Source organism: Acomys minous (assembly GCF_964271855.1).
Source record: "Acomys minous genome assembly, chromosome: 17".
In the NCBI taxonomy this organism is placed as follows: Eukaryota; Metazoa; Chordata; class Mammalia; order Rodentia; family Muridae; genus Acomys; species Acomys minous.
Window position 1 is genome coordinate 20,074,630 of NC_140500.1, and position 23,547 is coordinate 20,098,176.

The 23,547-nt window shown below is 48.5% G+C and overlaps 1 protein-coding gene across 1 annotated transcript; it reads left to right on the plus strand.

Annotated features, from left to right (window-relative positions):
* Positions 1 to 6: 6 nt before the first annotated feature.
* KCNA5 (potassium voltage-gated channel subfamily A member 5) lies at positions 7 to 2,970 on the plus strand. The gene has a single exon (XM_084766695.1). The coding sequence runs from the start codon at positions 346 to 348 to the stop codon at positions 2,161 to 2,163; it is 1,818 nt and encodes a 605-aa protein (XP_084622821.1). The 5' UTR covers positions 7 to 345; the 3' UTR covers positions 2,164 to 2,970.
* The last annotated feature ends 20,577 nt before the right edge of the window (positions 2,971 to 23,547 follow it).

Genomic DNA, 23,547 nt, shown 5'->3' on the forward strand with positions numbered 1-23,547 from the left:
GAGGGGCAGAGGGAGGGGTGAGAGCAGGGAGCCACAGAGGGCGGAGGCCAGGGAGCTCAGCCAGAGAGGGGCTGCTGGAGGTTGCATCTGCTGGAAGGAGGCTTTTCTGCTGCCTGGTAACCAGCTGCCAGAACACTGAGAGGGAGACAGAGAGGCAGGGAGCAAGGGCAGCGGCTTCTTGACGTCAGGATCAGCTAAGGGGGGATCGGGCCAGCTACCTCAGCCAGCCAGGAGTCGGCCGGCTGGGCCCTTGGCTAGAGAGGAGCCCTACGCAAGGCGCTGAGCGTGAGTTGGGGGTGTGGGAACCTGTTGTCTGGGGCGCAGCATGCCCCCTGCCCCCGGGCCATGGAGATCTCCCTGGTGCCCCTGGAGAACGGCAGTGCCATGACCCTCAGAGGAAGAGGGGAGGCAGGGGCAAGCTGTGGGCAGACCCCCAGGGGAGAGTATGGGTGCCCTCCGACGGCTGGGCTCAGTAATCAGTCCAAAGAAACCTCACCGAACGGGTGCGCCACTCAAGAGGATGAGGACCAGGGTGGGCCGCCTTTTCCCCCTTTGCCCCCTTTGCCTCAGGAGCTGTCCCAGCCTAGAAGGCCCTCTGCTGAGGATGAAGAGGGAGAAGGCGACCCTGGCCTGGGCACAGTGGAGGAGGACCTGACTCCTCAGGACACAGGGTCGCTCCATCACCAGCGCGTCCTCATAAACATCTCAGGTCTGCGCTTTGAGACACAGCTGGGTACCCTGGCGCAGTTTCCCAACACCCTCCTGGGGGACCCAGCCAAGCGCCTGCGCTACTTTGACCCCTTGAGAAATGAATACTTCTTCGACCGCAACCGGCCCAGCTTCGATGGCATCCTTTACTATTACCAGTCTGGGGGCCGCCTGCGCAGGCCGGTCAACGTCTCCCTGGATGTGTTTGCAGATGAGATCCGCTTCTACCAGCTGGGGGAGGAGGCCATGGAGCGCTTCCGGGAGGATGAGGGCTTCATCAAGGAAGAGGAGAAGCCCCTACCCCGCAACGAGTTCCAGCGCCAGGTGTGGCTTATCTTCGAGTACCCAGAAAGCTCAGGGTCCGCAAGAGCCATCGCCATCGTGTCAGTTTTGGTCATTCTCATCTCTATCATCACCTTCTGCTTAGAGACTCTGCCTGAGTTCAGGGATGAACGGGAGCTGCTCCGCCATCCCCCAGTGCCGCCCCAGCCTCCAGCCCCCGCCTCAGGGGCCAATGGCAGCGGGGGGTCTGGTGCCTCTTCTGGCCCCACAGTGGCGCCACTCCTGCCTCGGACCCTGGCTGACCCATTTTTCATCGTGGAGACTACATGCGTGATCTGGTTCACTTTCGAGTTGCTCGTGCGCTTCTTTGCCTGCCCCAGCAAGGCGGAGTTCTCTCGGAATATTATGAACATCATTGATATTGTGGCCATCTTCCCCTACTTTATCACCCTGGGCACTGAGCTGGCAGAGCAACAACCGGGGGGCAGTGGGCAGAATGGACAGCAGGCCATGTCCCTGGCCATCCTCAGGGTGATCCGCCTGGTCCGGGTGTTCCGAATCTTCAAGCTTTCCCGCCACTCGAAGGGGCTGCAGATCCTGGGTAAGACTTTGCAGGCGTCCATGCGAGAACTCGGGCTGCTCATCTTCTTCCTCTTCATCGGAGTCATCCTCTTCTCCAGCGCTGTCTACTTCGCAGAGGCAGACAACCAAGGGTCCCACTTCTCCAGTATCCCAGATGCCTTCTGGTGGGCAGTAGTCACTATGACCACTGTAGGCTACGGAGACATGAGGCCCATCACTGTGGGAGGCAAGATCGTGGGCTCACTCTGCGCCATCGCGGGCGTCCTCACCATCGCCTTGCCTGTGCCAGTCATCGTCTCCAATTTTAATTACTTCTACCATCGGGAGACAGACCATGAGGAGCAGGCTGCCCTGAAGGAAGAGCAAAGCATCCAGAGGCGGGAGTCTGGGCTGGACACAGGGGGTCAACGGAAGGTCAGCTGCGGCAAGGCCTCCGTCTGCAAGACCGGTGGTTCCCTGGAGACTTCTGACAGTATCAGAAGGGGCAGCTGTCCCCTAGAAAAGTGTCACCTCAAGGCCAAGAGCAACGTGGACTTGCGGAGGTCCCTGTATGCCCTCTGTCTGGACACAAGCCGGGAAACAGATTTGTAAAGAGAGATTCAGGAAGTTTGGTGACAAGTGGAGCTGGGAACAGGGGTGGCCCCCTTTGAGCCTGGGCATCTGCTTTATACCACAGAGTATTTTAAGCCCACCTGGTCACCGATGCCTGGATGCCTGCCTTTCTCCTTTTCACCCTGCTGCCCTCTAACTTCCCCCATTTTTCCTCCGTTTTCCATAACACTAGGGGTCACCTATTTTTAAAATGTATCGCGTTCCATGACGCAGGAGCGGTTGAAATGGTGAGCACTGTGAGAGGGATGCATTCATAGCCAGTTTTCTATACCCAGCAGAGGGATAACTCAGACAAAAATGACTTTAAATAGCTCTGGTCCCAGGAGATTCCATAGGCCCTCCCTGTCCCTGTGTTCCAAATTTACTTTACATGTGATTATATTTGTGTATGGGGCAAACATTATTTTTATGGCAGATGAGTGTATTTTGTACAGTGGTGCACATAAAGAATATTTGGGTGTGTTCTTAAGATATACTTTGAATTATGAAAGAGTTGCGAGGGGGAGGGAGTCATCTTTTCCTGTGACACTCGGGGGCCAGAGACCTTGAAAAAGATGTTCAGGTTCCTGTGTTCCCAAGCCTCTCATTATTCTGGGATGCACTATTGGTGCTTTGTGTCTAGGGTAGAGACTGTTCTAGAAGAACAGCAGATCTAATTTTATTTTTGGTCCCTTTAAGCGTTTCTTATGACTTTCTTCACAGAAGCATCTAAGGATGTTGGAGGAAGGCTTTCAGGAGTTTATTCTTTTCATTTTTATCCCAGGAAATAAAACGTGACTCCATTGAGCAAGTGTGAGTTTTTCTGCTGCTGCTGTTGGGTGTTTGACGTGCTAAGGAGTGAAGGCTGCTACTTTCTGTGTCATTTTACAGTTAGTGCAAATGCACCAGTGGGGCTAGAAGCTCCAAGAAAGTTGGTGTCCTCTTCCTGACTGGTCTTGCTGAGCTTAAATGTTGGTTCTCAGCTTGTGGGTCGTGACCCTTTTGAGGGTGGGTCCCATATCAAATATTTACATTATGATTCATAACGCTAGCAAATTTACAGTTATGAATAGCAACAAAATAATTTTATGCTTGTGTGGGGGGGGGCGGGGAATTACCACGACATGAGGAACTGTATTAAAAAGGGTTTCAGGGTTAGGAAAGTTGAGAACCACTGGTTTAGAAGGATGATAGATGAATTGTTTGTGCCAAGGCTGGGTGTGGCACTGGTGGATTAAAGTCAGCACAGACTGTAGAAGTGGGGGGGGTGATTCCCCACCCTGCAACTGTCCTCCGTGGTCCCAGGCTCTGGGCGTCTCACGGTTGTCTCCTTTACTGTAAGTCCTTAGCCCCCCCCTGTCATTGTTCCTGGTAGCTCAGGGAAGCCCATTCCCAGGTGCGCAGTGTGGAGAACATCACTCAGGGAACGTGCCTGACTCTTCACTACCTGAGCCTGGCTGAGCATAGGTGTGCTCCATGTCTTTAAGGTGGGGAGTACGGAGGGTTGCCTCGGTCCAGCTAAAGGACAGACTGGGGGTTTCCCCCATATTCTTTAAACTCAGAATGAATCTCTTTGTTCCTCTTTTAGCTGGGTGGTTTGTGGCATAACCCCACAGCAGGTTTAATTCCGGCTGCAATTTCACTCTGGGTTCCTGCTGTTGCTTTTTATATGGAATACAGGCTGCTTGCTTTACAGTCTAACCAGGGAAGGCCACTGGTTCGGCCCTTCCTACTTCAAGACGACCCTGAGTTTGGTGGCTAATTTTGACAATGTGGCTGGGTCTCCCTATTAATGATCCATCAAATTCAAGTCCAAGGATTGTGGATTTAAATTAGACAGGATAAAATAAGCCAGCGTCCGATACCTACAGACATTTCTTGTCAAGAACTGTTTGAATAACAGCTTATCTACTGGGGAGACAGGAGGACCAGGCAGCCTGGCTCCCTTGGTTTTCAGTGCACGCTAAAGCTTAAGGAGGAGGGCAAGAGGGCCTGTTGATTTACAATTTGCAATATGCTGAAAAGCAGGGCACCTGCCGGAATCTTGCCCTGCAGTGTCACCTCTGACCTCTCCGTGCCTTAAAAGCTGGTGTTTGAGATTTGGCACTGGTCTGGGAATTGGCTCTGGGAGGTCTACCTTCCCCCGCAAAGCAAAACAGACACAGCACAGATAGGCAGGATTAAGCGAGGCAGGCAGAGGTGCTCTCAGGACAGGGGTTTGAGAGATATTGGCACATTTATAAGAGATTTCATCTTTAAAGTGTCTAGGGGATGGGGCAGCATTCCGCACATGCTTAGGGACCAAGTGGAGGAAATGAGAAAACAAAATTGACTGTTTTGTGTACATGCCTCTGTGTATGTGTGTGTGTGTGCATGTTTGTGTTGGGGAGGGCAAGGTACCCTAGATCCTGTCTAAAAAAGAGACCAAGATTGTTTAATTAGGCTTCCCAGTGCAGCCTCCCACTGTAGACACCAGTGACAGGAGACCTGACTGAGCCACTAAGAAGGCACATGGCTTAGTGCCTCCGTGTTCACAGTGCCCCTGTTGTTCTGATCCTGGAAACTGCTGCCGCACCCCCTTCCCCCCAATCTGTGGTTTGCCTGGAGTCTAGTTGCCAGAGGTCCAGACTGTTGTTTCTGGGCTAATCCTGCTGGGAAGCTTCTCCTCCCTTCTCCCATTCCTCTCTCCTCCTCTGCATCCTTGCTTCTCCACATCCTTGCTGCCCCTTGAAGAGATGAAATCAAGAGGCTTCAGCCATGCTTATTCATCCAGATATTTCTTCCTGGCTCTCCCAACAGAAATCCTCTGACTTCTGCATTGATAAAGTGTACCTAGAGATGTGCCTTGGGAGCCGAGCAAGGCAGGCCTCCCCGACCTCATCCTACCACACCCTACCACACCCGGCCCTGCCCCATTCTTCTCCCTGTTCACTGCTTTTCATCTCCTGCTATGGGTTTGAGAAGACTCTCAGACTCTCTTCAAAACCCCCAGCTCATTGGTTGGCCCTGCTGGGGCTGCTCCCTGGAGTAGGGTTCAAACAGTTCAAACTGCTGGCCCCTGAGAGTTCTCCACAGAGCTTGTATTGCATTCTTTCTTCCTACGTGATGCAACACTATGGGGTTGGGGGTGGAGGGAACAGAATTTCTTTGGGGAAGGGACAGTTTACTCTAAATGCCATCCAGAAATAGCAAGTTTGTCTTCAGTGGAGTTCGATCCTGAATGAAGGTGAAGTGATTTTTAATTTCTTAATTTTTAAATTTTTTTTAAAAAGATTTATGTTGTGGGCCTACTCTCTTCCAGCATGGTCCGGGACACTGGGAACAAATTTGGGACACCTAAGACTTCCAGACTCAGGGAAAAGGGCCAGTTGGCTTAAAAGAAAAGCAAATCCTAGAAGACAATGAGTTATCACGTCCCTACAAAGGGTCCCAAGTGGACAGTCAAGGGTCAGGTGGAGTTTGGGCTGGGCCACTGGGGACCTAGAGCTTAGAAAGGAATCCAGCAGTCATGTAAAGGGATCCCTATGTCAGTCACTGTCCCTGGAGATGGTGTCTTATGTGGGCTACAGTGCAATCCCCAATCTGGCTAAGGTGGGTTGGTGGGGGAGGTTGGGTGATACTAACTGGAGACATTTCTGAAAGGACCACTTTGAGCATGTCTTAGGTCCTGTAGGCTGAGGCAAAAATCTAGCCAATGGTGGGTATTTATATAACACTCAAGATGCAATCCTTTACCCTTATAAAATCTGCCTCTTCTGGAGAGTTGCAAACTCCTGTCATGCACAGCTGCCTCTTGGGGCTTTCATCAGATCTATGAAGCCCAGATCTGTTCCCCTGACTTCCCTATAGGCCACTTTATGTGTATTTGGTGCCAGTTGCAGGTCCTGATGTGGAGAGGGCGCTACATTGGCGGTGCCCCTCCAGAAAGCACCTTTGGAAGAGACCTAGCTTTCTCCTGCTACTTCGTGAAAGTTGGCTTTGGCCACCTGTGTGTAGAGCAGCTTGACCTGTGTTCCGGAAGGAGGGAGGAGATGTCACACTGGGCATTCTACCCAGAGTTTTCCTTAAGAGCTTTCCTAGGAGAGCGTGGACATCTATCTGCCTTCTCACTTTTGACACTGCACAGGCAACCTGGAACATGCTCTTCAGTGGGACTTTGTGTGTGTGTGTGTGTGTGTGTGTGTGTGTGTGCGTGTGTACGGGGGGGGGGAAGGAAGGGAGGAAGGAAGGGATATATATATATATATATATATATATATATATATATATATATAGAGAGAGAGAGAGAGAGAGAGAGAGAGAGACAGAGAGAGACAGAGAGAGACAGAGAGAGACAGAGAGAGACAGAGAGAGACAGAGAGAGACAAGAGACTGACTTAGGGCTGGTGCAGCCTCTATATACACTTGAGGTCATGAGGCATGGTCCCACCTAGAGCAACTCTGTTCCAGGCCACAGGCCTCCAGAACAAAGCAGGACACATGTTACATTACCTTCCTTAGTGTTTCCTTTATTTTTTTTTCAAGGCGGATTTTCTGTGTATCCCTGGCTGTCCTGGACTTACTTTGTAGACCAGGCTGGCCTCAAACTCACAGAGATTCGCCTGCCTTTGTCTCCCCAAGTGCCAGAATTACAGAACTGCCTGCCCAGCTAGTGTTTCCTCTGTAATGTGAAACTGTGCCACATGAGTTGTTTCATCTGGAAGGGCTCTTGTATGTAACCTGGTGTATCTCACCTGTTTCACAGATGAGCAAACTGAGATCCAGCAAGAGGTGATTCCCACTACTTGTCAATGTAAGATTAGAATTGTTCCCTCCCACCCCCAATTCCAAGACTGGATTTCTCTCAGGCAGCCTACATGCAAATTCTACATGAAAGTCTATGCATTCTCCTGAAGCTGCTTCCCTGCCTAGCTGCCAGAAGCCCATCCAGCCCTTGTGCGAGTCTTGTATCTAGCTCTCCACAACAGCACCTCTTGGGCACCTGTTGAGACAAATCAACTTGCATTTATTTCATCTTAAGCCTTTATAGGCTTGGAGGGATTTGCGTTACTAAAGAGGCTGGCTCTTACCAAGGCACAGAGTCAGGACAGGAATGTGGGGCCATAGGAGAAGCCATGTTTTTCTGCCACACCTCTCTGCTGAGGGCATGGAAAATCCAGACCAAAGCCAAACACCCAGTTTCATGAACCCCATATAAATACCAGTGAGTCTATAGTCTTGGATGGTTGACCTAAGTCTGGAAGACAGTGAAGAGGGCATCATTTTAGAGTTAGCGAAATTCAATGTCCGTCTTCCTGGCCCCAGGAACCTCCACTCAACTCTGCTGTCCCTGATAACTCTTCTTTTGAATGGGCTGTTGCATCTTGTCTTGTGTCTTATCTTCCTAGGCTGGGAGCTGTCGCTCAGACAGTGGCAATTTGTGACACAGGTCAAGTCACTATGATATGATAGTGAGTTCACATACTTGAAAAAAATGGAATGTGGCCCTCTTTGGGCCTTAAGTCTTTGGTTTTGCAATAATTGGTCTCCTGAAACAGGCTCCTTTGAGAATTCTTCAGCTCCATTGTTTAGTAAGCCTATAAATTGTGTTTTAAAACAAGCATCCATAATCGAGGGAGAGGGATACAAGAAGAGATGTGTCAGCAAATATCGGTTGCCTTGGATGGATGTTCCAGGATGTAGACACTTTAGGATGCACCGAGAGCCAACATGGCAGCAATGCAACATTTATCACAAAATTGCACATCACTCCACTATCTGGAAACTCCAGAGCTGTTTAGCCACTTTGCTTTAATAGCTGTCAGGGGTAGTCTGTTGTACCGAGTGAGATCACTTCTGGCCGGACAGTATCTTGGAACCCCCGCTACTTACAGGAGAGTCCACTGCCTATGTGTTTGCCTTTTCCCAGATATCCTCCACTGAGGCCACTTACTTTTTTTTTTTTTTGAAGTGGACATTGCCTAGATGACTAAGGCAAGTGGTCCCATTTGCACCTAGGGAGCCACTACATCCAGCTGCAATCCAAGCTGGGTATCCACGCAAGGCAAGTGGTACTTGCTAATACACCTCTTCCTCTGGACCACTCTCTCAATTATGCAGCTGCTGTTCGCTCTTCCCTTTGGCTGTAGTGATGCCACCTTGGAAATCCACATCATCTAGGGTAACCACAGTCACCTCTCATGGTCTTCTCAATTTCCCATCACACTCTATCTCCAGGCAACCGTGCCTGTGATTTTTCAGGTTAGTATCTCCAGAGGACAGGTCCTATCATCCCATCAGTCCAGGGATCCCAGGCTGCATCACTTGGGTCTTGTGAGCCTGACTTTGGAAGCCCTCCAGAGTATGATGCCAAATCCATGTCCTCCGCCTCTCCAGTGCAAAGCCATTCTCCTCCTTTGGGCTTCCTTTCACCAAGATGTCCTGCCCATGTGTGAGTGGCTGGTAGGTAACCTGTCTCTCTTCCACTCAGGCTCAAACTCCTCCTTTGGGCTTCCTTTCACCAAGATGTCCTGCCCATCTGTGAGTGGCTGGTAGGTGACCTGTATCTCTTCCACTCAGGCTCACACCCTCCAGATAATCTTGCTACCTCTTATCTGGCATTAGTAGCAGGTACATACTATATATATATATAGTATATAGTATATATATCACTGACTCCTTTTGACTCAGAATGCAATCACTTCCAGGTTCCTGCACTAACATTGTTCTTGAGCAAATGATGTAATACCTTTGGCATCCAGGCAGCTGTGTGGGAGAATGGCAGTCTTTTCATGAACAAGAACTCAGAGCAGTGCTTTTGAGACCAAGAGGGAGCTAAGGGGTAAGGATAGAAGAGAGTGAGGTGATGGACAGATGTGGCAAGCTAGGAAGATCATCACCATGATGACAGGTAGAGTGACAAGGACAATCCAGGCATACACGCTTTTAGTCAGGTAGCCTTCCTAATTGTGTGTCTTTCTCTCTCCTCCTCCTTCCCCATTTTCTAGTTTAAGGACCATTCAAGAGGAGGTAGGAGTAAGATGGGGGTGCCATTCTCTCCTTCCATTGTTGCGGGCTACGTTTTCAGAGCCCCGGGTCACTCTATTAGTTCGCGACAATAGCAACGGCAGCGGTGCCAGGAGAGCCAAGATCAGCCAGGTCCGCACAGATGTTCTAAGCTCCCCTGTGCCAGCTGCTCTGCTGGACGCTGGATTTCAGCATAAATAAGATGTCAGGGAGCCTTCTGTGGCCTTAATCCACTGCTTTAACCACAACCCAGTCCTCAGATGGAAACTGCAAACTAAGACTGTGCTATCCAGCATCATTAACGAGACCTTTGGAGTTCTACGCTTCCTTTACTGCTCGTGTGTGTGTGTGTGTGTGTGTGTGTGTGTGTGTGTGTGTGTATGTGTGTGAATGTCAAAAGCCAAGTCATTTCGAGACCAAGAGGAAGCTACAGGGGTAAGGATAGGAGAGAGGAGAGAGTGAGGTGAAGGACATTATATTTCAGAAATACCTGACTTTTTTCTTTTTAGCTAACATTAGGTGCTCAGGTTGACATTGAAGTTTTTAGAATTTATTCTTGGACAACTTCATACACACGCACATATGCACATGTGCATGTCCACACACACACACACACACACACACACACACACACACACACACACACACACTGTGTGTGGCTAGACCACTGAATAAAATGAGCTGCTTTCCCCCTGCAGTGTTCAGTGGTTAATACCTCTTTAACTAGGAGTAAGGCTTTATTAGCCCACCCCAATCCATGCTGGAATGTTCACAGACTCCATCTTGGATTGGTTTTGTGCAGGTAACCACAGCCACTGTGAGTTCTTGAGTGTGTTGGCTATGGCATCTCTGGAAGACAGCCTTTCACAGCCCTCTTCCCCCCCCCCCAAAAAAAAGAAAAGAAAATTATTTTATGAATATGAGTGTTTGGCCTGAGGGGATCAGAAGAAGGCCTCAGCTCTCCTGCAGCTGCATCGCTTAACAGATGGTTCTGGGCTGCCATGTGGGTGCTGGGAATTGAACCTGGGTCTTTTGGAAGATCAAGAAGTGCTTTGAACTGCCCAGCCATCTCTCCAGCCTCACAACACTCCTCTTTGAGTTGATCGCTGTTAGACACAGACCTTCTCTACCCATGCTGGCTTGGCCACATCGAGGGTGCTTCTCTGGGTGGCTTTGCAAATGGGAAATGGATTTCAGACGGGAACAGCTGGTGGTCGCTGGGACAGAGCCTGAGAGGGACCTTTTTGACCTGGACAGGGACTTTACTCTGCAGCTTTGAGAGGGGGCTGTTCTTTAGGTGGAGTCAGAGCTGGAGATTAAGTCTTCTTAATTAGAGACTTATTATTTAATTAAGTGAGGTAAAACTCCCTGGTCGCTGATGCTTGGCCTGGGTTACCTTCCTTCAGGCTTTGGACAGCAGAGAGGAAGTATTAAGCGTGTCACCACAGTGGCAACTGTATTAGTGAGAACTGCATGATGAAGAGACATGAGTAAAGACTGGCTATGAACTCAGCAGGGTTTGTAAAGCACATGTACGTGTGCGTATATTTGAAGAAGAGATAATAAATGTCCAAAGGGGCCATTTTGGAGCATGCTATACAAATAGCATCCTATTGCACATTAAAGGGCTAATACTTCCTCACACTCTGGTGTCATTTAGTTAAGTCAAATACAACTAAAGGGTAATCAGGTGCTTCAGGAAATGCAAGTTTCATCTTGGGGATCAGGGGTAGCCAAGCTTGGCAGTAGGCTGCCTAAATAGTGGGGCAGATGAAGTGCCGGGGGTGGGGGGCATAAAACAGGGCCTCTCCAGAGAGCAGCTGCAGAGCCTACTGTGTCCAGGAGGTGGGGGAAAAAGGTTGGAATTCAGAGGTTAAGAATGGAAGGCACGGGCCTGGAGAGAGATGGCTCAGCGGTTAAGAGCACTGGCTGCTCCTCCAGAGGTCCTGAGTTCAATTCCCAGCAACCACGTGGTGGCTCACAACCATCTATAATATGATCTGATGTCCTCTATGTATACAGGCAGAACACAGTATACATTGTAATAAATAAATAAATAAATAAATAAATAAATAAATAAATACTCTTTAAAAAAAAGTATGGAAGGCACAGAGATGCTTCCACTCAGTTTCTCTTTTCTCTGCAGGCCTCTGTCCTCTCACCCACCCTCTCTCCCCAGGTCTGATCTCCACCCTTATTTCTCTCCTGTGCGCCCTCTCCCACCTTGTCCCCTCTCTTCAACCACTACCTCTGTCTGTTCTATTTTCCTTTATGTGTGAGATTTAAGCATCTTCCTTTGGGTCCTCCCTGGTACTTATCTTCTTTGGGTCTGTGCGTTGCAGCATGCTATCAGAATAGGCCTCTGGGAGGATATGGCAGGAACTATATCTGGGACTCCTAGTAGCAGGGGCCATAGAGGCTAAAAAGGTTGCCCTCTAACTAGACAAGACTCCTAGTTGAGGGAGGACGACCCCAACCCACCCACAAAAACTTTGATCCCAAACCTACCCTGTCTATAAGACGTGCATGGAGAAAGATAGAAAAGATAAAGCAGAGACTGAGGGAATGTCCACCCAATGCCTGGCCCATCCCAAGACCCGCCCCATGGAAGAGAGCCAATCTCTGACCATTAAAGATACTCTGCTATGCTTGCACACAGGGGCCTATTGTCCTCTCAGAGGCTACACTCAGCAGCACTTTGAAACAGATACCGAGACTCACAACCAAACATTGTGGGAAGCATAAGGGAATCTAAGTGGAAAATTGGGGGGAAGGGTAAAAGGACCTAGAAGTGACGTGAGCTCCACAAGAAGACCAGCAGAGCCAACTAACCAGGGCCGGTGTGGAGTCTGAAACACCAACCAAGGACCATGCATGGACTGGACCTAGGTCCTCTACATAGATACATAGATATAGCAGCTCAGGCTTCCTGTGTATTCACTCGGGAGGAGAGCAGGGTGGGGGTGGGGTCTCTCTCTGACATGGACTCTATTGCCTGCTTCCTCCTGATGGGGCTGCTTTGTCAGGCCACAAGGGGAGAGGACGAACTCAGTCCTAATGAAAGTTGATGAGTTGGGGTGGGTGGGGCTCCCTTTTTCTTAAGAATAGTGGAAAGGGGAGGGACTAGGAGGAGAGGAGGGAGGGGCTACGGCGGGGAAGTAAAGTGAACAAATTAATTAATTAAAAAAAGAGTGGAAGGCAACTGGGAAGGGAGGCAAAAGAGGATGCTGGATGTGATGGCTGATCTTGGTTGTCAACCTGACACATCTGGGAAGAGGGAACCTCCACTGATGATTCCTCCATCAGACCAGCCTTTGAGCATGTCTGTGGGGACATCTTCATGATTGATCATTGGCGAAGGAGAGTCCAGCCATCTATGGATGGGAGGAGGGCCTGGTCCATATAAGATAGGTAGCTTAACATTGAACCTGGGAGCCTCTGTTCCTGCATCATCCAGAAAGATGCCTCCATCAATAAAGCATTACGGCTAAATGGGTGGTGTTTGCAGTCAGGTGGATCTGAGTTCACATCACCGTTTTGTCATGTACTGGCTATGTGACCAAATGCAAATGATCCCTCTCTAAATGACTTACCATAAAACAGTTTTTCCCCCTACTGTGGAACAGGGACCAAATCAGGATACCTTTTAGAATTGTCAAGGGGCAAATGCTATAAATTTGAACAGTTTTTGTGTCTGGTTCTGTGTTCAAGGCACCGTCCTAGCGTGTGTAAACTCCTGGCTCCACCCCCAACACCAGAAATTAAGACAGAGTGAATACTAGAAGAAACCACATAGCTGTTTGTCAGGCAGGAAGCCTTCTGTGAAGGTGAGTTGTTACGATTACAACATAAAACTCCAGGAAGAATCCTTGAAACTACCTTCAAAGCCCCACCATCAGATTCAGCTCAGTCAAATTCACTAATACCCTGAACCAGTCACAATAGAGAACAAGAACACGGAGTTAAAGAGGAGGCATTGAGACTGTGGGTCTGAGAGATAAGGGAGGGAGGGAGGGAGGGGGAAGGAAGGGGAGGGAGGGAGGGAGGGAAGGCAGGGGAATAGCTTTCAATGTACAGGAGGATTTGTGACTGATATGTGGAAGACAAGACAATTCATAGCCATTCTGATGTTTCTAAGTTTTAAAATACGGACCATGACCTGTAGAAGGGAGCTGGTGACTTCACAATTGTCCTAGGCTTTGAGATAGAGGTGGCTTGGAGCTGACACTGGCATCGGTCCCTCGGGCCCATGTGCCATTTACTAATCACATATCAGGACTGCGCTCCCAGGAGCTTTCTCTGCTCAAGGACAGCTATTGCCTGACACCCCCTGCCAAGGAAAGCCAGGGTATGTTTTGACAACCACCAGGTTCCCTTAGCAAGCTGTCTGGGCTCCCAGGCAGCTCAACAGTGTTTCAGTTGTTAAATCAAGGCTGTCATTCTTAAGCACATTCCCGTGGGGAGCACATGTTGACTCTACCCAAAGGCTGTGATGTGATGTGTCCTCAGGCTCCATGGAAGCAGCCGGTCAGCTGAGTGCAGAGCTGGCCTCCGCGAGACTGGGAGGAGAGGAGGGAGGAGGCATCGATCAAGCTGCAAAGTGATTTAATACATAAATTAATGAAGAAAAAACAGAGAATTTGCAGCACAAATACCTGGAGATCTCAGAGACTGTCTCAACACGGGTAAGAAACCAGCAGAGAGCTGAGTGCGGTGGCAGGCATCAGGGTAATTATAGGGAAGACTCCAAGATCATCTTGAAATACATCACTTTCTGAGCATCTATTGTGTGCCATGTACACCTTCCTCACATAGATCATCTTCAGCCACTAAGATAATGCTGCCATGCTCTAGAACCAGTGAAAGTTAAAGGCTGTCACAGCGTGCCCTAAGCCCCACTGCAGACATTGATTGAACTGCATTAGAATTTATGCTCTTATGCCGGTAAACTATATATCTCCTTCTGATGGTATTCTGTAAGAGCTGAACATGGAGACTGGAGATGGAGTTGACCAGGTGTCAGGGCAGAGCAATGATGAAACAAGCACCTAAAAATTGCACTGGTAAAGCGAAGTCCAAGTCAGAGCAGAGGGGCTCTGATGGGAGGTCATGGCAACAAAGCCCTGGGGCTAAAGATAAAGGAAACACTGAAGGTCATTGTCTTGTGTCCCAAAGGCTTATGACTGAGGGAGTGGCTAAAATTGGAGACATGAAGCAGGCTTTGAATAGCAGAGCGAGGAACTTGGAACTGATGCCATCCTCAAGTGAAGAGTCTGGTTGGTAATAGAAAACTGATCTGACCAAAGTGGCATTTTAAGAAAACTGGTAACAGTGGCCTGTAGATATCTGACGTAGAAGCCATGGACAGGGTTCCAGCTGTTGCTGAACAACCAACTACTCTACCCAAGTACCATTTTCCATCCTTCCTGTGTATCTCATCACGCTGCTGGTATCCCCAGCATAGCTCTTGTTAGGTACTCTGCTCAGCTCCCACCAGCCCTATGTCAGGTCTCTGGTCTCCCTGAGGTCAATGCTCACCACCTCGAACCAAGGTATCTGGGCTTGCCAGCCACAGCAGGTTAGAGAGAGCATATTTCCCTCAGCTGAAACAACAACAACAAAAACCTAACCAAACAAACACCAAAAACAGGCTGACCACATGCTGCCACCATTTTAAAAAGCATTCCTGATAATTATGTAAGCATTTTGGACATTTTAGACCATCATTTATTTCCAACTTCCCATTTGGGAGAGATGGGAAGATGCTGTTTCCTGTTTGGGATGGGTGTCGGCTTTCCACCATTGTGAGAGAAAGCACTTAACAGTAAAGCCACTCACAAGAGGAAGCGGTCAGTTCAGGTTTAGGTCATACTTTCAGAGGTTTCAGCTGGTGACCACTTACCCTGGGGGGTTGAGGCCTTCTGCCAGACAGGTATGCTCATGTGGGGAAGGCTGCTTAATTGACGGAGCCCAGGAAAGAAAAAAATAGAGCAGGTGGGGAGTAGAAACTAAACACCCCTTTAAAGACACACCCTTAATGACCTATGTCATCCAAACAGGCCCCGTCTCTTCCACAGTCCACTCTTTTCCAATAGTCCAAGCATCATGTCTAATCACGGGGTCACACTGCTCAGGATCTAATCACCTCCCAATAGTCCTACCTCTTTGGGGGGGGTGCATTTAAAATCAAACCTGCCACAACACGGGAGCTGAAGTCAAACATTCCACAATCATATGTGTATCTTTTGCTGGAGAAACCCTCACTTGTGGAAGTACAAATAGCATTTTACGCCTCCTTCCAAATCCTGATTCTGTGGTTTGGGGGGGGGTTGTCCACTATGACCCATGTGTTAAAGGTGTAGTCCTGTGACGGCACAACTGAGAGATGATGGAGCTTTCGGGAGGAGGCCTCTAGTGGGGGCTTTTAGACCACTGGAGGTGGGCCCTCAAGAGAAGTGTGAGACTCTAGTCTCTTCCTATCTCCTTTATTTCTAGGCTTATGAACTCATCAGTTTGAGTTGTCACATGCCTCTGTCATGAACTGACACGCTGGTCAGAGGCCCAAGGAAATGGGGCCACTCAGTCTTAGACTGGGAACTCTATAATGAGGATTCCAAATAAATGTGTTTTTTTTCTCTTTTTAAGTTACTTGCCTCAGGTTTTTTTGTCATAGCAGCAAAAGCTGGTTAACATTCTCTACAAAGGAATAAAGGCCTGTGGGAAATTCTAGGTTCCTTTGAGTAAGAGACAAGGGCTAATGAGTAGACGACAGGTTGCCAGAAGCCACCCCCCCCAACCCAAGTGATACAGATATGTAGCTCTGAATGTGCTGTATGGGTATTGTAAGCAGGGAAAGTGGGGGTGTTGGATGGTTATGGATTCCCACTCTTTCCACACTTAGAGCTATCCTTAACTGGTGGAAACTCTGCCTGGTTGATCTGCTAACGGGGCTCAGGAATTCTGACCATCAGACAGCTACTGCAGCAATACAGACTGAGTCGGAAGGTGTCTCAGGGCCCAGTGTCCTCATGTTCCCATCTAAGACTCACCTGGGAACTCTCGAGAGAAGCCGAGTTTCTAGACCACCTCTCACCGCTGCTTGTCTTGGCACATCAGGAAGTCTGCACTGCTAGTTGGAACTCTGTTACCATCAACAGGACCTGAATCTTTTTTATTTTTTCTCTTTCTTTCTTTCACTTCTTTCATTTTTTCATTTTTTCTTTCTTTCTTTTTTCTTCAGATAAGATTTCTCTGTGTAGCCCTGACCCCCTTTTCTTTCTGCACTGGGATAGTCAGCATCTGCACCCCCCCCCCAGTGACTGTATACTCTCTTTTATGCTGTTGTCAGGGGCCCTCAAGAATCTTCCAAGCTTCTATTCTTCCCCATATGAGACCTTTTGTTTACCTCATATTTATCAATGGAGTGAGGCTCCCCAACCTCCCTTGTCTTCTTGGAACATGTGTTTTGATTTGGAGGGAATGTTGAAATTCAGAGGAACAGGATTTTTTTTTTTAATCCTGTACCTCTATGATCTACTACAGTCAAAGATCCCTAGGTCTTTCATCCAGACTCCTTCAACAGTCTGTGCCTGTTATGTGTACTCTCCTGCTGCTAGTTCTGGCTCTAGATATATCCAGTACTTTCTATTGACAATTCTACTTGAAGAGTCTTGTTTTCCTCTTTTATCTAAACTTTCAAACTGCCTCCATGGTAAGTGTAACCTCTTTCCTTGCATCACGCGAAGGACAGAATCAAACCTCCTGCTCCAGTTGCCCACAGCTGCACCTGATCCTCATCGAACTGTCAGCCTAGCCGGATTGTTGAACACCTCTGGCGTTAGTGACATTAGTGAAACACACTTTTGGGTACGTCTATGAGAGTGTTTACAGATGAGACTAACTGTGTGAGACTGACCCTGACTGTGGAAGGTACCATCCCATGTATTGGAGTCTCAGCCCACGAGTGGGAAACTTTAGCTGAGCACTGGGCCCTGGCATTATCCTGTCTTTGTTTCTTTGTCTTCCCAGATGTGAACAAGCATGTTCCTGCTCCTGCCACCACACCAAGGTGCCACTCCTCTCCCCATACTTTCTCTATCATGATGGACTGTGTCCCCTAAACTGTGAGCCAAAATAAGTCCTTCTCTCTGAGTTGTTTGTAGTCTGGTCTGGTATCGAATTACAGTGCACCCACCATCTACAAGCCATACTTAGAAAATGTTTATTAATCACTTGTACTTGGGAGAGACGGTTTTAAGTGTTGCATGTACTATCTAGTTTATCCTCCAGGACACCCATGGATGGCACGCGCTGTAGTGGTCATTCAGATCTAGAAAAGGAGGTGAAAGAGAGATTTGCCTAAGGGCTTGTAGAAAGGAAGCTGCAAAGCTGAGGTTTAATTCCAGGCAATCTGCTTCCGGAGCTGGTGCTGAGCTGATCCACAGCATAAGCCTCTTCTCTCTGGCTCCCCACAATGAAGATGAGTTCCTCTGTTAAGTAAGTATTCACTGAGTGCCTGATCTTCGCTGGGAAAGACCACATGGCTTCTGACTTTATATAGCTGAGTCCAAGGTGGGAGAAAGACACAGTTCACATAGTTCTATGGAGCTTTGTGAAACGGCCTGGTGAAAATACATTGAATGATCCATTATGCCATGAAATATGTATCGAGAATTACCTGGTCAACAGATCAGAGATATGGGTCTCACACTACAAGGTCCTGGATGATGAGATCCTATTCTGCAAGCCCTTCTGCAGCTACTCCTTTTGGGAGCTGCTTGACCTTAGTCACAGGAGCCTTGGGTGGAAGAATAGAAGCAGGAAAATGCATAGCCCTTCGGGCGCCTACTATTCTCCATGGAGGTGGAGGTGACATGGGAGGAGCTGAGCACTGGGGGATATCCTTGAGGCCTGTTTTTCAATATCAGAACTCAGAGGAAGATCCTCGGTGGTCAGAGACTGTCCTTCGAAAAGAGTCAACCATGATGAAACAATGTCCAGAAACTCAAGGGTCTGTGCAGCCTGGTGTAGGCTGTGCAAAACAAGAAAGAGACCCTATTTTAAACCATGTGCAAAGTGAGGATCGACATTTGCAGCTCCTCAGACTCTACACGTGCACCATGGAGTGTGATTACTCTCATTACTCTTCCCATACAGGAATGTATACACACATATATGTATTTACTGTCTCACACACATCTGCACATGCACACACATAATCACACACACACACACAAATACATCTGCATGCACACAGACACACACACACACATACATCCTCCTTACTTAGAAATAGTGTATTTCCTCTATTCCTTTACACATCTCAAGTTCGACATCACAGTTCTGGCTAACAAAACTTTTAGGAACACTTGCAGAGCTGGTGCAGTTCTGTCAAAGCTCAGCTAAGAAGCATTTCAGGCTATTGTTTTAATATGTGTTCTATAAAGCTGGTGCACCGGAAACCCGCTAACGTGAAGCAGTGTATCAGGAAGGCTAGGTCAGATGCTGCTGCAGTAACAAGAATCTGAGAGTCAGAGTTCTTACTCACTCTGTATGCACCTCAGGAAATGGCAGACTGCTCAGTTCTTGCCAGTCACTTGGGGACCATTGGTGACAAAGTAGTCTCTGATGGTTTGTTTTTGATAACTTGACACAAACTAGAGTCCTCTGGGAAGAGGACTCTCAGCTGAGGCACTGTCTCAGTCAGTCCATTAGAGCAGCCCGTGGGCACGTCTGTGAGGTATGGTTTTGATTAATGATTGACACAAGAGGGTCCAGCCCACTGTGGGTGGTACCACTCCAGAGCAGGTGGTCCTGGGTTTTATAAGGGAGTCTGAGTGAACCATAGAGAGTAAGCCAGTATGCGTACAGTAAGCATGCCATGGTTTCTGTTTCAGTTCCTGCCTCGAGTCTCTGCTCTGGCTTCCCATAACCTGTAATCCAGATAAACCCTTTTCTCCCTAAGGTTGCTTTTGGTCAGCATGTGACAGCATCAGAAACCAACGTGAGACACAGCCGCTATGTTGTACGTCCCAGCCATCATGTCAAAGTACAACGGAAATCACTGATCCAACCTGTAACTGAGAAGTGAGATGACCAGAATATAGAGGCTCAAATCTGGCAGCGGCCGTGTGTAGAGCATCTTCCTTCTGACCTGCTGCTGAAGCTGAAGTGAGCCTTTCACTTCGCTGGACACACGCATGGCTTAGTGAAGCTGTTCTTAGTGTGATGAAAATGGGCTATTCCATTTTCCATTTTCATTCATTGATAAAATTTGGCAAAGCCGCAGGGACACAGAACATGTGGAGCCAACCTAGGACTAGAATCTAGGACCGGAGCCTAGCTCTCCTACTTGGACTTTGCTCATGTGCACCCACGTCACATTTCCTTCGGCTGTTTCTCCAGAACCAGATGTTTCCACTTTGTGGTACCAGCCCTGTTGCTATTTTTGCTGAGACAGCTGGCTCATCTCATACAGTTCATCTGCATAGCTCCTTTCATTAATAAAGGAATATGGTCCGTGAGACAGACACACCCAGGCTTGCAGTCTAGGCCCCCGTGGAGCGACCTGTTTTCTAAGACGTGTACAAGTTTGTTTGCCAGGATGGGTGGCCTATCAACCTTTCAGGAGGATGTGACCAGGTGTGGCTGTTGAGCAATTTACAAGGAAAAGTTTGGGTCCTTCCATTTTGTCTCTAATGTTGCATTTGTTGTTGGTTAGCCAATACTTCAAGAGCAGCCTTGCACCTCTGCCAGTTGAGGAACTCCAGAGGCTACCACTAGGCACCCGGTGAAGTTTGTAGCATGAAGGATTGCTTAGCATGATCCACACCTCTGACCGGCGTGAATGACGTTATCCTGTCTATAGGGGCCTCATCAAACAACTGTTAGTCCCATTTACAGATGTGTAAACTGAGACTAAGTGGAGGAAGCCAGATGGCTAATATGTATACGGGACAGGGTTCAATCTGTGCTCTCTACAGAACCATGATGTCTGAACATTTTGGCCTCCGTTTCACCTGCATCTTACATCCCTTGTAGTCAATCTTCATCCTAGTCTATAGTACCACAGTGACGTCATCGCCTTTCCTGCTCCATCTGATGTCCTCCCAGCCCTCCATGTTTAATTCCCTTTGAACAATCCCTATCATTGAATGCATTTCCTTTTTCAATACAGAAGTCGATCTTGGGGCTTCGTGCAAGCACATTACAGTATGCTGAAAATCCCCAGTCCTCTGGGGGTTAACAGTTATCATATGACTTGGTTTTTAAAAAAATATTTCTAAAAAGTAGAAGTACTTTTTTTAAGCCACAAAATATATGGTGCTGAGACTGTGCTCCTCTTGATGATGGAAGTCAGATATGCACGTCACGCGATGCTGCATTGTCCCAACGGAGACTTCCTTCCATCATTTTCTTCTTTCACCGGTCTCCTTTCCCCTTTGGCAATTGTTACTACCCATTATACACTAAGATGCCTTGTGACCAGTCTCCATGTTAGGGAACTTTAACTTCTAGTGCCGAGCTGGGAGGCAGCCGAGCAGGACTGTTTGCTGTGGGTGGCAGCTATGCTCTGCAGACGGGCCTCACAGGTGGACTCTGAACTTGGGGGTGGTGTGAGTCTCCCCTTTTGAGCCCTGCTCCCAGCTCAGGAAGTTGGAAGTGAAGCTTGGCAAAGATGAGACGGTTTTTATACTTCAGAAAGCACACCGTTCATTACAAAGGGGGAGCACAAAAGAGCTGGGGTGAATAATATTTACGATAAGAGTTTCTTGCCACTTCTGTTGAGGAAAAAGGTACCTAGCTGCAGTGGCCCACCAGTATCACCTGTGCTCATCACGGGGAGCCAGCTTGAGGAGACTCGTGGTGGTGGGGTGCTTTTCTCTATGAATGTGTAAATAGCCCATCTCAGCTGAAGTGCCTTTCTTCACTGAGACTGGCCTGTGTTTATTTGTACCCAATTCAGTTTCCCCATCCACGAGACATGTCGCCGTCACCTGCCTCCATTGATGTTTTACATGCCTGTGTCTGCCGTGAGTACACATATGCAAGTCTCATGTTAGTCATGAGCCACAGGGTTAGCATCACAGCTTAGGCATCTCTGTTTGCCTTGTGTTACCTGGGGGGGGGGGGACATCTCCCACAGATGCGGGCCACAAATCACTGCTGAGAGAGCATTATAAAATATAGACATAATCACATTGACATTATAGGGTTAGAAAACATTGCAGGGAGAGTCGGCCAAGGGCTTACTCGCAGGGATCTCCTGACCAGGCTCTGAATCCCTGCTGGTACGGGAAGCTATTTCGTTTTCTTGAAAGTGTCTGTGAAGAACACCTAACTGGGCTGTGGCCATGTGGCACTGGTGTAGCACTAGGCCAGGGTGGAGGTCCCTCAGCCTGGCACTGCAAAAAATGAAAACCTAATTTATATTCAGAAGGCTCACTGAAGTTCCAACCTTCATGCAGATGAGCCCTGTGGAGATGCAAGCGGGGGCTGGTGATGACTCCAGCATCACCTCCAGGCAGAGGTTTTTCATCAAAAGAAGTTGCTAATGACTTGTATAAAGGGCATCCTGGGCAAAGCTGGCATTAGCTCTTTAACAAGGACAGAAAGGGCTGCGTTTCACATGTGTGATTTCCGAGTGTTTCATGCGAGCTTTTGGCGACAGATCACTCAGTGAGGCTGTGTATCACTCAAACCCAAAGGATGCAGGAGAGAAAATAGAACCTGTCCGGAGATGCTGCTCTGTGTCCACGTCTCTCCAGGATAGCCAGCCCTTTGTGCACCACAGTGGGCTGGTGCGTGGGGGGTCAGGTTGGAAGCTTAGCCAAGACGTGTGGGGTGCAGGCAGAGCCTTGGTGGGCATGAGTGTGCTGGCATAGAACACACACCCCCAGGAATAGCTTCAGAGCACTGGTTTGGTTTATTGGGGGTAAAGGTTTTTTTAATGCCCTTGGGGAGGTGGGCAGGGTGTCTGGGGCAAGGTTTGGGTGGCCATGTACCATTGGCCAGAACAGAGGTGTTGAAAGATCTTTATCTTCATTCTTAGGGGCTAGGGGACTCAGAAGGCGGAAATCTTATAAGGTCAAACAAGGAGTAAGTTCTGATAACTGTCTAGTGAATTTTTACCACAGTTGATGGTTGGGCAGCCAATTTTCTGGCACCAGGTTGGGAAAGAGGGGGAGCCAGTGCCTGCCATCCTCATTTTAGATGTCCTGGGTTGAAACTCTCCTCAACTCTTCCACCATTAATCTTGGGCCATTCCAGTCCCATGTGGAAAGCCTGATCTGAAAACCCATGGAAAGCTACCATGATGGGGCTGGAAGGCAGGAAGCATCGTGTGTGTGTGTGTGTGTGTGTGTGTGTGTGTGTGTGTGTGTGCGCGCGCGTGCGCGCACGCGCGCGCTCGTGCCTGGAGTCAACTGAACCCCATATCTTGCTTCAGTTTTCTTCTATAAAATATGGAGACACAACTTTCCCAGTAAATGAAGATGATACGAGATTAAAATATGTTAAAACATCAAAATCGACAAGGTTTTCCAAAGATGAGACATAAAAACCACACGTCCCCATAATAAGGCAGACATCGCACCACTTTAGAGGGGATAAATTCTGGTCTTCAATTCCCCCTCTGTGGTTGTTTCTCTCAGTGAGTCTACACTTGCTCCTGCTTCCCCAAGAGGTTGAAGGGTCCTCTCTAGGGGAGAGCAGCCGGCGCAGTGAAGCGGTGTCTGTCTGAGGGCTTCGCAAGCTGCCAGGCAGCTCTCTCATCCTGCTTATTGCTCTTGTTGCTATGCATCCACTCTGTCTCCAGGGAGGGAGCAGAGGAGGCAGAGCCACTCAGGCAGTGAGGAGGCAGGTGTGGGGTAATGGTCCTCAAGAGGCAGCTGTCTTGGTGGTGATGCTCAAACATCAGCCTACTTACTGGGCAGGGGTGAGGAGGGGAAAGTGAAGGTGTCTGTCCTTCGTCCCTTCGCTGACCTGCCCTGTGAGTTTTCTGCCACCTGCTTCTGATTTTGGAAGATATATCTCAGGGGGACAGAGGTGCAGTGGGGGAGGAGGGCTCAGGGTAAGTCCAGCTACCCACCGCGTGAGGAAAGTCCTTCCTACAAGTGAAAGAGGACTTATTTATGGCAAGATGCCAAAGACTGAGTGATGCTGGATCCAGATGGACTAGAGATCTGATTATAATTTAGATCCTTAGAGCCACTGGGGATAAAGGGTTCATATTTCATAGTGCATTTACTGAACGCCTAATATTGCCTGTGTATATTGTATTGCTAATAGATAGTGAGTCTAATGCTAACATTTGACACAGCATTCCCTTTTGTCTATGCGGAAGATACACATATTTTAAAACTGTAAATCTTCTTCTTT

Excerpts from the sequence above, each read along its gene's own strand:
- KCNA5 (XM_084766695.1), top strand. The coding sequence starts at position 346 with ATGGAGATCTCCCTGGTGCCCCTGGAGAACGGCAGTGCCATGACCCTC.